This window comes from Diorhabda carinulata, chromosome 11 (genome assembly GCF_026250575.1).
Source record: "Diorhabda carinulata isolate Delta chromosome 11, icDioCari1.1, whole genome shotgun sequence".
Lineage (NCBI taxonomy): Eukaryota > Metazoa > Arthropoda > Insecta > Coleoptera > Chrysomelidae > Diorhabda > Diorhabda carinulata.
In genome coordinates, this window is record NC_079470.1 from 10437236 (window position 1) to 10451249 (window position 14014).

Consider the following 14014-nt stretch of genomic DNA (forward strand, 5'->3'; position numbering starts at 1 on the left):
AATTATTGAATTTTACTTGCAGGTTCATGAAATCGAAGACGATATCCCAGTGACTCCCAAACCAGTAACAACCGAAGGCAAAGATTTACTAAGAGAAGTACAAATAAGGTGTAGTCTATCGTGGAATTTAGATGCTAGAGAATTGGGAACTTTGCTCAATAGCCCAGAAATCAAAACATTGTTAGACTGTCACGACGATATAGCGAAAATCTGTGAAAATCCCAAACCTGAAGGAGACAATTTTCCGAAATTATTTCCCAACGGAATGACTGGAGAGGAGTACAGAATGGTGGGGGTCCGGAAAAAACCGGGAGAACCCTTAGGCTTAACAGTAAGTAATATAACCTCAAAACTTTAGTTAGTGAATATTTTAGAAGAAGAATCGATAATACAGTTAATTGCAATCCTATATCATGTAACATAGTTCTAGTAGTGCGCCAAGAAAATTGCTGCCACAATTACATGAAAGATTACTCCGGAAACTGTGCAGAAGAAAGGTTAGAAGAAGATAGACAAATAAAAAAATGAAACACTATCAATAGAAGATGATAGTCAGCGAAAGTGTACGACAAAATAAGTGCAGAATATGGATAAGACATACATGAAGAGTTGTGTCAATTGCTGAATACATATCGAGAAAGAAAAGAAGTCAATGCAGTGTAAGGAGAGGTTGATAGTATCTAAAAATACCAAAAAATTAGAATATCACTCGTAAATGCAGCATATAAACCATTAACAACAATTATACGGAACAGATTAAATGCAGTAGACAGAGAAAAGATAAATAATTGCCAGGGTGGTTTTATGTCCAACAGATAAACTGTTGATGCAATACCAGTGAATGCAATATAGATAAAGAAATTTTCTTCTTAGACTTTCAGCATGTCTTTGAACAATTAGAAGAATAGAGTTCAAAATAGATAAGAATCCCACTCGAGTTCTTAATTCTGAAAAGATGAAGTATATCAAATGTAACAAAAGGCAGAAGTAAGAAAATACAAAGTAAAAATTGGAAGATTTGAGATGGAAATGGTGAAGAAATTCAAGTACCTAGTTGTAATAGTAATGAAAGATGGAGATAGAAGAAGTGATAGGGAAGATACAAGCAGCGAATAGAATACTTGACGCAAGTAAGAAAATGTTGAAGAACAAATAAAAATAAAAACAAAGCTTAAAATATATAAAGCAACAATATGGCCAACTTATGCTACGGAAACATTGAATATGACAACAAAGGAGACCGAAATGCATACTATTATGGGATTGAACTAAATTGACGTACACAAAACAAGAACAAATGAAGGAATAGGAGAGGAAGAAAAAGTGTTAAAGATGATAAAAAAGCAAGAGTTGGATAACAGGAGTTTTCTTAGAAGATTGTACAAGAATGATTATCGATATGGGGTTGAGATAGGTTTGGGAAGGATGGAAATAGGAAACTGGAAAAAAATGGCCATGGTAGGCAGAAGGCAGATGTGGAGATGGCCGGTAAACAGGCTGAATAATGGAACGAATTAAAATGATATTAATTTACAAGACTAACGACTAGTTTAGTCATTGGTAGTCATTAGAGACATAGTTATATTCCAAGATATCCTTGTTATTTAGATATTAGTAGACATGTTGCTAGTCAAGCGTTCAGTTTCAGTTCCATAGAAATTCCAGGAAGAATATTTCGTACTAATAAAGGAGTAGAGGTGAACTTTTTATTATAGCAGGCAGTTTAGTTACAGTATTTCTTTCAAATAATTCCTAGGAAAATCTATTTATTCACTTCCATTGTTTCTTTTTGTTCTAGAATTTTACAGAATTTTATTTAGGTATATAAATGATTTGTGTAGATGCAGTTAGTTGTTTTTAAATAAATAGTCGTAGTGAAAAGAACGAATTTTTAAAAGTAATCGCAGAAATTATTTAAGTGATATTTATAAATAAATTATTATATGTAAAGTGTATTGTATAGTTAGTAAATAAATTAAGAACATAAGAGATAGTGTTTATTAATTCACCCCACGAATAGAAAGAGTGTAAATAAATTCGAACGATCCTCGATTATTTGAACTTGAATTATCTAAATGCATTTAATGTTTCAGGTACAAGTAGATGACAATGGAAACTTGACAATAGCGAGAATACTTGAAGGTGGTATGATCGAAAAACAAGGATTACTTCACACCGGAGATATAATTTTAGAGGTTAACGGAACTAAGGTTGCTTCTCCAGAAGACTTACAAACGGAAATCGCAAAAACTAAAGATCACGTGACCCTCAAAGTTCACAGCAATTATGGAAATGGTGAAGTGACACATTCGAACATAGTAGTTGCTAACGGAAACAATGGAATTACAAAAAAATTGACGGTACGTTTATTATATTCATACTGAACACACTGTTTACACTACCACTACACTATCACTCAATATTACACTATCTGACGCGCGTTTCGATAACCAAGTTATCGTCTTCAGAGACTGAGGGTAACTACATTTCTGCACTCTATCACTCTAACATTTGCTTTATATTTTACATGGCTCATACTGTCAATTAAAAGATATCGAAATTCAAAAATATTATTTTGAAAAATTTTTTTCAACATATTCTACATTCATACATTTTTCCTCTTCCAAAATGAGCGCAATTTATTATGATCGATTTAGAATTTTCGAGAACGTTGTAGAAATTTCCCGAATAATCTGGAAAGTTCCAAAATAAGTGCAATTTATTACAATTATTATCAGGAATGTTCGAGGAAGTTCTAGAAGCTTCTAGAATGATCTGGAAAGTTCCAAAATGAGTGCAATTTATTATAATTATTATCAGGAATGTTCGAGGAAGTTCTAGAAGCTTCTAGAATAATCTGGAAAGTTCCAAAATGAGTGCAATTTATTGAAATTATTAGCAGGAATGTTCGAGAAAGTTCTAGAAGCTTCTAGAATGATCTGGACAGTTCTAGAAGCTTCTAGAATGATCTGGAAAGCTCAAAAATGAGTTGCATTTGTCTTTTGAATGAAAAATGACTTCCTCGGGCTTATTCTATATCCGGGTTATTTTAGATCTAAATAAAAGAAAAGTTTGTTTTAGAAACTTGTATAGAGATTCGGTTTATTTTCTTATACATTGTGAGTGGTTTTCTTATTTAGTCACAACTTTGTAAAAACTATTTACTAACAAAAAATATGAATAAATAACACATTATACGTGTAATTGTTCTCTTAAATACTAATCCTATTGTGTACAAAAGTTATAATTAATTATATTTATGGTCGTTAGAGTCACATCAATACAAAGTAAGGGTAAGTAATTTGATAAGTTAAAGGAGCTTCGAGTGTCTAAGGGACATATGGAACCGCTTAACTATGACGTTGGCCCATCATAGGACGGTCAATGAACGAATGCAATAGTAACTAGAAGTTAAATAGGTGCATTTATGATTTTTCACCGTCACATTAATATAATACAAAAATTAGGTAATCTGATACGATAATGGAGCATAAAATAAGGGACATATTGTATAACTTAACATTTGGTTAACAGATTCTAAATGTTTCCATCAGGGGCGGCGAGAAAATTCGTGAAGAATCCATTCATAATATCGTAAATGAAATATTTTCAGTTTAAATTTACTACTACGTTCCATATTTGATTTGAGAGGAAAAATATTGCTTGCATAAATCTAGGATGGTAATTAGTTTTTTACGAGTTATTAAACACAAAACTTTTTTGCATAAACATCAAGCAGTTAAATTTAGCAATTCAAATTAAAAGAACAATAAAAGTAAACTAATTTTCCTAAATTACTACGATATTGAATAGCATGTGACAAAAATAGAGCAGCTCTTGAGCTTGTAATGTATGATCGTTAAGTTCTTTTATGCTGATTTTAAATACAATAGAAACCTGATTATTTCAATCAGATTATTCTGAAAAATCAGTTCAACAATAAAATAATGATAAATGTGTGATACTAAATGTAAATATTTTGTATAGAATCTAACTATAAAATATTTTCATTGGGAGTCTGGAAAAATCCATTTCTGGATTATTATTTATTATTTCTGGAACATTATACTTTCAAAGTAATCATAATACATCGAAATAGTACCAAACATGATTAACATTTCCATAGAATTTATTATTGGCATTGTTTGTTTTTTCTGTTTAATTTTTTTTATAACAATATATTCGGGAAAAAATCCAGTAACACAAAATATACAAAAAACGATTACTTTTTTCAAACATCATGCTGTGGGCTATATACCAAAAAAGTCCTGAGTACTAAAGGCACAACAAGTAACTACAAGGTTTGTTCCAACCTACTAGTCTGTACCGGTTACCGGTACGGTTATTGGTAGCGTTTGAATGATATTTTCTGCGCAATCTCCGGCTATGCACGTTTCTTGTAATAGTACTTGCTATCAACCAAATATCGAAAAAACCGTCACGGAAACGGATCACAAACGATACCCGAGTAATCTCTATTGCGCAGAATCGTCACTGTACTAAGGACGGTTTTTTGAAGGGTTAGAACGAATCTACGTTTTTATGCGAATTGACCTTGACACTAATAATTTTGACATTAGGATAATGTTTTTTGTTATTGTTGATTATATATTGTAGTAAGTTTATAAAATTCAACATTAACGCCTACGTTATTTTATTTTTAAAAGTTTAAGTACACATTCACTGTCTACACAACAAACTAAATCGATGAAATTGCATTATAATTTTATGCCAGTCCTAAACATGTTTTTATAATAATGAGACTAATGGGTGAAGAGCTGTGTTTGCACCGAAGTAACTCATGTGTTTTCCATGTTTCTTGATGTTCCCGTGAATATAAACTTTTAGAATAATTTTTGGTATCCAATGAGCAACCATAACCAATTTCAGCGAAGCCTATGAAAATGTATTGACCAAAAGCCTATAACTTGAAAAGATCTGGCTAATTTTTATTTGGTTGTTTATGGATTAAATTGGAAACCTGCGACAAGGAGTAAAAACGGACACGCTTAGCTATTTCTTATAACATTTTTCGACACAAAAGTTGCTCAATGTTTCTTCAGTGGAAAGGTAAGAATACATTTCTAATACGGCTTAAGTTAAGAAAGGTAGGGGATAATGCATGGGTCTGGAACAAAATACTGTGAAAAACCCAAGCACATACCTGTGCCCAGTTCAATATCAATAAGAAATATGGAAGATAGAGAATAATAACTTCGTTGGATTGTCAGGGAATCATAAAAACGCTGAGCTCTTCTTCATTCAGCTTTAAAATGATTCGCGAATGCTAGTATAGTAACAAATTATACAGAAATAACACAGAAACATGTTGTGAATAAAAGAAAATGGTTGATATCCTAGCAAAGAAAAGGCTCGAACAACTTTCTTGGTACCAGAATCCTTTTAAGTTATCGTCACTAATACTGCTCAAATATGTAGAATCTGTACGTGTTATTAGATGAATACTGCACTATAGAATCTCAGAGATCATACAGGATAGATCAGGAAGACTTACCCAACGTGAAGCAGGCGAATATTTCAAAATTTATTAAAGGATCAGGAGTGGAAGCATTACTAGTCCTCGAAAACTGAATAGAGTAGGGGTACAATATACCTTTTAGTTTTCAACGAATCGCAACCTTATCAAGTATAAAAAATACATGAATAACATTTGTATAATTAATTTAAGAATACATGATGTCCCAGTTTTTGTAGTGAAGATCTATATAGGGTGTCCCACGACGAGTTAAAACTATCTGTATATGGCAAAATACTTATTTTCAAAGATGGTCGACTGTAACTTTGTTATTTTAAATGGAACACCCTGTGTATTAATACATTTTAGAAATATCCGTAAAATTTTAGTACACTTTTGTCTAAAAACTTTTTTCGAAAAATTCATACATTTTGAGTTATTAATTTTTTTGTAAAAAATTTGACCATTGCAGACCCTTATAAATTATTTTTTTATGAGGATCCCCTCAATGATATGGAAATGATTTCTGTTCGGTTGCTTTTAGCAAGGTCAGACGTATTTGAAACTATGTTGAAGAATTTTTCATTTTATACAGGGTGTGTATAAAAACTGTTCATAAATATCAAATTTCTTTATTTTTTTAAATAGAACCACCCGGTTTTTACTATTTTAATGCATTCAGGGGGAAAATACTTTCTTATACCTAAACCTTACCGTTATCCATCATGTTTTCTGTTAATTTCTAGAGATGCAGCTGTGGTCTAAATTTTATTTTGAAACAAAAACGATTATGTAAATTTGCTTTTAATACATGGTAAATATGGCAAAATTGTTACCAGAACATGTGCTTTATTTGCAGTAAGATAGACCACGATCGAAATAGCACATTGTTAAAATAATACTTAACAATTTGAAGCTATTCGGTTCATTTTAAGCTCAAGTTAATCGAATTAAATCGTTTGTGACTATAATAAGATATGCTACAAAATTTTATGGAAAATTAAAAGACAAAGAAAAATAGTTTGTATAGAAGATGGTAGAGCAGAAAAAAGCGAATATAGATACTTTCTCATTTAATTTTTCACTAGATTTTAGTATGATCATCCAGCATAGATTAGATCATAAAATGTAAATGAGCAAACTTTAGGGTTTAACAAATTATTCTATCTCTCTATATATATGGTGATTTTAAAAATAGGGTCAACAAGTATATTACTAAAAAAACTGAAATAAATTTCAGAAAACTAACCATTATACTAAGGGTATAAATATTGTCCTATCCTATATAAAAGCCACATGTCATTGAAACAATGCCATCACCAGCTATTGGATAAGCTGTCTATAATCTCTTACACCAATAGAATAATTGCAGATTATAAAAAATTAGAAATAAAGATATTTTTGATGTAATATTGGTAAATAACCATAATTAACATTATTAAATAGTAACAATTGTATTTATTTACAGTGTTACATGAGAGCTTTATATCAATACGACCCACAAGAAGATACTCTACTGCCGTGTAAAGAAATAGGTCTCCCCTTCGATCGTGGAGATATCTTGCAGATAGTGGATCAACGTGACCCGAATTGGTGGCAAGCGAAAAAAGTTGGAGGAGATGGGACGACAGGCCTCATCCCATCTTTAGGTAATAACACGATGCGAAAGCTTGAAATGTATTTTTACGTGGATGATAGGCATCGAACAAAGATTTAAATTACTTTATTTAATGGTAATACATATCTCAATAAGTCGTGTGACTGACACACAGATGGCGCTGCCAGTGCCAAATGCGAATGACGTTTATGAAGTACCAACTGTCAAAAGACTATGTATAAAATTTCATGACATTTCGATTAGTCAGAAAAAAGTGACAGCCATTTAAGTGAAGCTACTTTTTTATTTTTAAAACAATGAATTAACGACATAATAGAAAATTTTCTCTAATTGTTCAGTTTTATGGAATGAATATTTTGAATTGTTGAGAAACCTACGTCATTCAAATTCCGCTTAAAATTATGTTTAGACTTTAGGCCCCAAAACATAAACATGGAAATAAAAACAAAAATTATAAATATTTTCAAGGAACTTTTCGTTTCAAGTTTTGCGTTTATATCCTATTATGATGTTTATTTGCGTTTGAATCGCCAAATTTCAATTGTAAATACACTTACGTTTTAAAAGTTTAGTCAATTTCTTGCTTTTATAAAAATATTGTCCATCGATATTCTGAGAACTTTACCAACGTTCACTGAATACTTTTGGCTTATCTTATACAAGTTTGAAGTAAATCACTAAATACTATTTTAAAAAAACTTTGAGCTTCATATTTTTAACAAAATAAACAAATACAAAATTATAGAATAATAATTTATTTCCTATTGTGGTGAACACATGATGCCTTAATGTTGTGGTTCAATCCATAATTGTTAATATTATTAATAAATAAGTAAAACGTGATTTACTTTTGATTGTGAAATTCCACTAGTAGGTAAAATGGTTTGTTATAAGATAGATCAAAACTTTAATTATATTATAGTCAAAAAATATGTCATTAATATTTTAAATGAAGCCTATTAATATGTTCATTTTGTGAAACCAATATTGTGAATAATTCTCTTAGGCTTCTCTCTGATCTATCGACATCGTTTCGTTATGCTGTTTTTAACGAATATGCAGATTGGATACCGCGTAAAAAAAGTTCTCTAATTTGAATAAAATGTTTAGTACTGCTTCGACCGTGAAAGCAGCATGTCTTTTAGCAGCTAAGAAGAAGATACAACGATGTTTATTTATTTGCGATTGAGAAGAAAACGAAAAAATTAATCTTATTTGTGGCATCTAATCTATTTTCGAAAAAGATACCCCATTCGATTTGATAATTAACGACCTCCAATCATGGGTGAACAAAAATCTTTCACAAGGTCGAAATGTATCTCTATGCTACACGGACAATTCGAAGCTAGCGTGAGGAGCTGGACTGGGCATTTCTGGACCAAAATGTTCTCTATACCTTTAGGAACATCACTTGTCATTTTTCACGAAGAGTTGCAAGCAATAAACCAATGGGCTCATAGTAAAGAAAGAGGCATTTATTGACGTCCACAGGGTAATCCAGACAATAAAACTAAAGCCAGGGAAACCGATAGGTTACCTAAGGATTCTAGAGCTAACAAAGCTAAAAAACCGTGACAAACCAATGGCCCAAATGCATAGTATTTTGGACAAAGATACCCCATTCGATTTGATAATTAATAACCGCCAATCATGGGTGAACAAAAATTTTCCGCAACGTCGAAATGTATGTCTATGCCACACGAACGATTCGAATTTAGCGTTAGGAGCTGGACTGGGCATTTCTGGACCAAAATGCTCTCTATGCCTCTAATAACATCACTTGTCATTTTTCACGAAGAGTTGCAAGCAATAAACAAATGTGCTCAGGTGTGTTTGGATATGAACCTCTCTTAAAAGCACATATACATTCTCTCAGAGAGCAATTGATCCTCTTCTAACTGTAAACCATCGCAGGCAATGTCTTCTGTATTTGGTGCAATATATGTACTTTTTACAGATAAGTCACGATTTTGTCGGTTTAGTGATGATCATTGTAGCAGAGTGTGAAGACGTCTTGATGAACGATATGCTATGTAACAACAGAAAATATCAGATATGGCGATGAGTCTGTTATGATATGGAGGAACGGTTGTTTGACATCAGACCGCTACGTAATGCCCTTCTACACGTAGCTAGATGGTGCATAATTACCTCTATGAAATAGATATTCATATTTGGGATTGATCCTGATCTCAACCTGATGGAAAAATTACAGGATAACTTGAGTCAGCAAGTTAGAACTTTACAGTATCCACCCAAAGGTCTGTGGTGTGGGATAAAATAGATCAAGCTGCAATCAGAACCTTAACTTCATGTTTACCAAGAAGATGTACTGCAGTAATCCAAGCCAAGAGAGATAATAAGTTGGTTAATAAATGATGCAATAAAATATTTGCTGTAGTTTTCTTCCATGCAGTATTTGGTTTATTATATGTAACACAAAAACGTTGTTTGACACAGTTAAACGCTATGTTGAACAAACGATTCTTCTAATTTTTCCTAATTTAGATGATTTTATTTAACAAAATTTTAATTATACAAATTAATGTTACGATTTGAAATCCACAAATTCAATACATCATATTTAGTTCACGTTCTTCTCTTTTTATAGAACTAGAAGAAAGAAGAAAAGCCTTTGTGCCTCCGGAAGCAGACTTTGTACACACAATAAGTATTTGCGGGGCAAGAATCTCTAAGAAAAAGAAAAAAATCTCGTATCAGTCTAAAAGTAATTGTGATTTTGATAAAGCAGAATTATTACTCTATGAAGAAGTCACGAAAATGCCTCCGTTCAAAAGGAAAACTTTAGTATTGATTGGAACGCAAGGAGTTGGACGAAGAACATTGAAAAATAGGCTGATTAATAGCGATCCTGAAAAATTTGGAGCTGTTGTTCCATGTAAGTATAAAACTGATGTCATACCATTCATAAAATAAAATAAAATAAAAGTCTCCACAATTTTGTGAGTTGAATTTAGCTCCGCTCAATCATAAATTCAAACATTCACACTGATTCATGCAAGCCTAGAATCGTCCAGACTCTTTATTTATAATAAAACACCCTGTATTTTCACCTTTTCGCATTCAAAATAATTAAATACCTAATTCAATTGATTTAAAGAAGTGAAAAAGAATGCTCATGCTGCTCATCATGACATAGTCTCGTCTAAATTGTCGTTAAAAATTTGAGGTGAAAAATTACAGATTTCAGATCATTCACGTGAATTAATTAAATTAATATAACCCCAAAGAAAAATATCCGACGGCGTAAGATGTGGCGATCTAGCTGGCCTTTCAACATCATCTCTATTTTACTAATTTAAATAAATTGTGAATAGTTAATAGTGTGAAATGTAAATAAAATAAGTAAGAGATAGTGTATATAAATTCACCCCACAATTAGAAATAGTTCAATTGAATATAATATATTTGATTTCAATTTTTTCACAAAAAAATATTATCCCTTTCAAATTCAACTAATGGATTTATCCCACCAGCTGCATCCACCGCTCAAAACAGTTTTTAGTACTCAACTGATCTATTTATTATTGTGAAATAGGTACCTTTCCATGCCTCTTTTCACGCGTGGAAATATAAAAAGTTACAGGGACTCATGTCAGGCTAGTAAGGTGCGCGGGACAACATCTGTGGATTTATTTTTTAATAGATAATGTGCTGAATAAATCCCCATTAAAGAAAGTCTGTAATCTATACTAAGCTAATTAGTTATAATAATGCAACTACCTAGGTTGATTAATTCAAAACCGTTTTGATATTTTCAGTCACGACACGTCCTCCAAGAGTGTTGGAGGAAGCCGGACAAAGTTATTGGTTTACCGATAGAGAAACTATGGAAGAAGATATCAGAAATCACAAATATCTTGAATATGGAGAGTATAACGGTCATCTATACGGGACTAACTTAGATAGCATCAGAGATGTTATTAAACAGGTAGGTAACTGATATATACACCCAATTCTATTGAATAAATATTTGTAAGAATGGGAGTTTAGAATAATATATTTTTATTACAGGGAAAAATGTGTGTCCTTGATTGTAGTCCAATGTCCTTAAAACTGCTTCACAACAGTTCAGAATTTCTCCCTTACGTAATTTTTATAGCAGCACCTGGAATGGAACAGCTTAAAACGTTGTATGATGTAGGAAGGAGTAACTCAAATATAAGACAATCAAGTAGAAATTTAACGGTAAGTTTTTGGATAAAGCAAAAAGGTAAACGTTGACTGAGTAAAGTATTTTGAATGTTCAAGCCAGTTATAATTGTGTGCTCGTGCTATTTACTTAACACTCTTAGCTGAATCAAAATTGAAAGGCATTCTCACCTTATTTCAACCAAAAACTGCCACCATTATAGAATTAATTTTCAGTAAGTAAGCAATTATTTTCCTTGATAAATACAATCTTTATTGTAGTGAAACTCCTGAAGTAATGTCACCAAAATATATAGAAAAATCGATTTGTTAATAATTTACCATTTGGTAGTCTAATTACCAATGTGTCCAATAAAGGGATAGCACCATCTAATTCTTCCTCATACGTAAACTTCAGATTGGGATAATAGGAGTTGAACGTACATATTACTGTCTCAATTTGTTGCCTTGGAATGGCTAAAATCATTAACATAAATTTTAAGGAAATAAACTGGAAAGGGTAGTTTTATTTTGAGTCTTCAACCCGCAACATCATTCAAAATGTTTGGTTATGATAAACGATGAATAACAAAAGTTGACTTAATTTTATTAAATATGAAATGAATAATTAGGTTCGTAAAATTTTATTGTAGGTTTTAAAACACGTTTCAATATGCTAAATCCTATTATACAAAAACTTTTAATTTAGCAAAGCTCTTAATACTTTACAGTAATAAACTCATTTATGTGGCTTGATGTAACTTATAGATATTTAGCTGTATTTTCGTTTCTGGAACACACCGATTCTCACAATAACACTGTCTAACTCCAGCTTGGATAAACATGTTATCATCTTCAGAGTTTTTTAAATTTTTATTTCGATTTGGCATCGAGTATGGAATATCAAAAATTTTGAATGAACAAGAGAAATTCGTTGCAATACTAATAGATGAAGCCATAGCGTCAATATTAAAATTACTGTACCGGAGCTGGTGGTTTTCGTCATCCCCTTCTACGCTATTACACTGAGAATAATTTTTTGCAATCATATCATGGAGGGTAGAGGTAAAGAGGACATAAAGTTTATAAAGGTAAAGAGATATTTTTCAAGTGGGCCCCAAATAAATAAAAGAAAAAAGAATTATGGTAACGGCAAATGAGGAGAATAATAAGTTTTGTTTTTAAAAGAGTAGAGACAGATAGACAGTAGTAAACTAAGGTTCTTTCTGTCTCTTTCTCTAGTACAATTCACGAAAATTACGAAGTGGGCGACATCTGTTAGTTTTCTTTCAAACTTCAATAGAGGTGAACAACTAAGCCTGAACACGAAATTATCTTGTTGTTTTATAAACAATAGAAAATGTTATTTGAAATTTTAGTCTAAATAATAAAGAAATACACCTGATTAAAGCGCTTTTTTCTGAGATAAAAACATCCACACAGTTGTTAAAATCCTATTCTAGTGGACAATAAAACTCTTGAGCACCTTTTTGGTAGTTTCCTGCATATATTCGAGTTTCTTTCTCCGCAAACAAATGCATTTCTAATCTTTAACTACTTCATTCAGATTAATTGCTATATCATGAGGCTGGGAAGTTAGACCTGACGTCTGTATTCAAATACTATTTGGCGCTTCTTTTAAAATTTATCCTGGTGCTAATGTAGCGATACCTTTATATAAAGCATTACGACGGACACTTATTCACAAACACAAATAATTTTCCTTACCTCTACCCTCATAAATCATATGAATAGTCTGAGAATTCATTCGAGCTCAGTTACATATAAATATGTTCATCCCCCGTTTGAAGTGTCCTTGTTCAAATATAAGTCTCAATTTATTTCAAATTGCTTAAATTTTCCATAACAGCAGTATCGACAAAGAATCATGAATAGAAAATATAAGTCACAAATATTTGGCATGATCTATAGTATTATTATCGCATCACTCAATAAGTCGTGTGAATAACTAAGAGAAACACATTTTATTTGCCAAAAATTGATTTTATTCATAAATATAATCGCCTTCAAGAGCAATACAATCATTCCAACGCTTCTCTAACTACTCGATGCCGTGCTTGTGGAAAGATTTGCCTTTTGCCTCAAAATAGGCTTCAGTTTCAGCAATTGCTTCTTCATTTGAACTGAATTTCTTAACGACAAGCATTTTTTTGAGATCAGCGAATAGCCAGTAGTCACTGTTGGCCAAATCTGGACTATACGGTGGAAGAGGAAGCAATTCGAAGTGTAATTCATTCAATTTAATTGTCGTTGCCATCGACTTGTGAATTGGTGCATTGTCTAGGTGAAACAAAGATTTTTTTTTCGACATATGAGGCCGTCGTTCATTGATTTTTGCATTCAAACGATCTAACAACTCTATGTAGTATTCGCTATTGATGTTCTCTCTCTTTTGGAGATAATCGATGAACAATATTCCATGCTCGTTCCAAAATACTGAGGCTCTAAAATTCCCAGCTGACTGTTGTGCCTTTGGCCGTGGTTCACCGGCTTCAGTTCACTCAGATGATCATCGTTTTGAATCCGGAGTGAAGTGATTGATCCATGTTTCATCTCTTGTCACATATCGACGCGTTGTTGTTTTTGATCGACTGCCATCTGATATCTTCATGGCCTCAGCTATCTCACGCAATTGGACGACCAGAACGTTCACCATCATCGGTGTCTGTACGACCACGTTTAAATCCAGCAAACCAATAACAAATGGTTCTTTTCGATAGGACAGTATTTTTTTTCATCAAGAAGCA

General features: G+C 32.1%; 1 protein-coding gene across 3 annotated transcripts in view; it reads left to right on the forward strand.

The window, feature by feature from the left end:
* The window catches only part of LOC130899318 (protein PALS2), a 47869-nt gene that overhangs the window by 27573 nt on the left and 6282 nt on the right, over positions 1-14014 (forward strand). For all 3 annotated transcript variants that reach the window (XM_057809180.1, XM_057809181.1, XM_057809182.1), the window contains 6 exons: positions 23-331; positions 2094-2360; positions 6945-7125; positions 9706-9993; positions 10877-11046; positions 11130-11303. In XM_057809180.1, the coding sequence (XP_057665163.1) occupies positions 23-331; positions 2094-2360; positions 6945-7125; positions 9706-9993; positions 10877-11046; positions 11130-11303 (1389 nt within the window). The remainder of the gene's footprint in view (positions 1-22; positions 332-2093; positions 2361-6944; positions 7126-9705; positions 9994-10876; positions 11047-11129; positions 11304-14014) is intronic.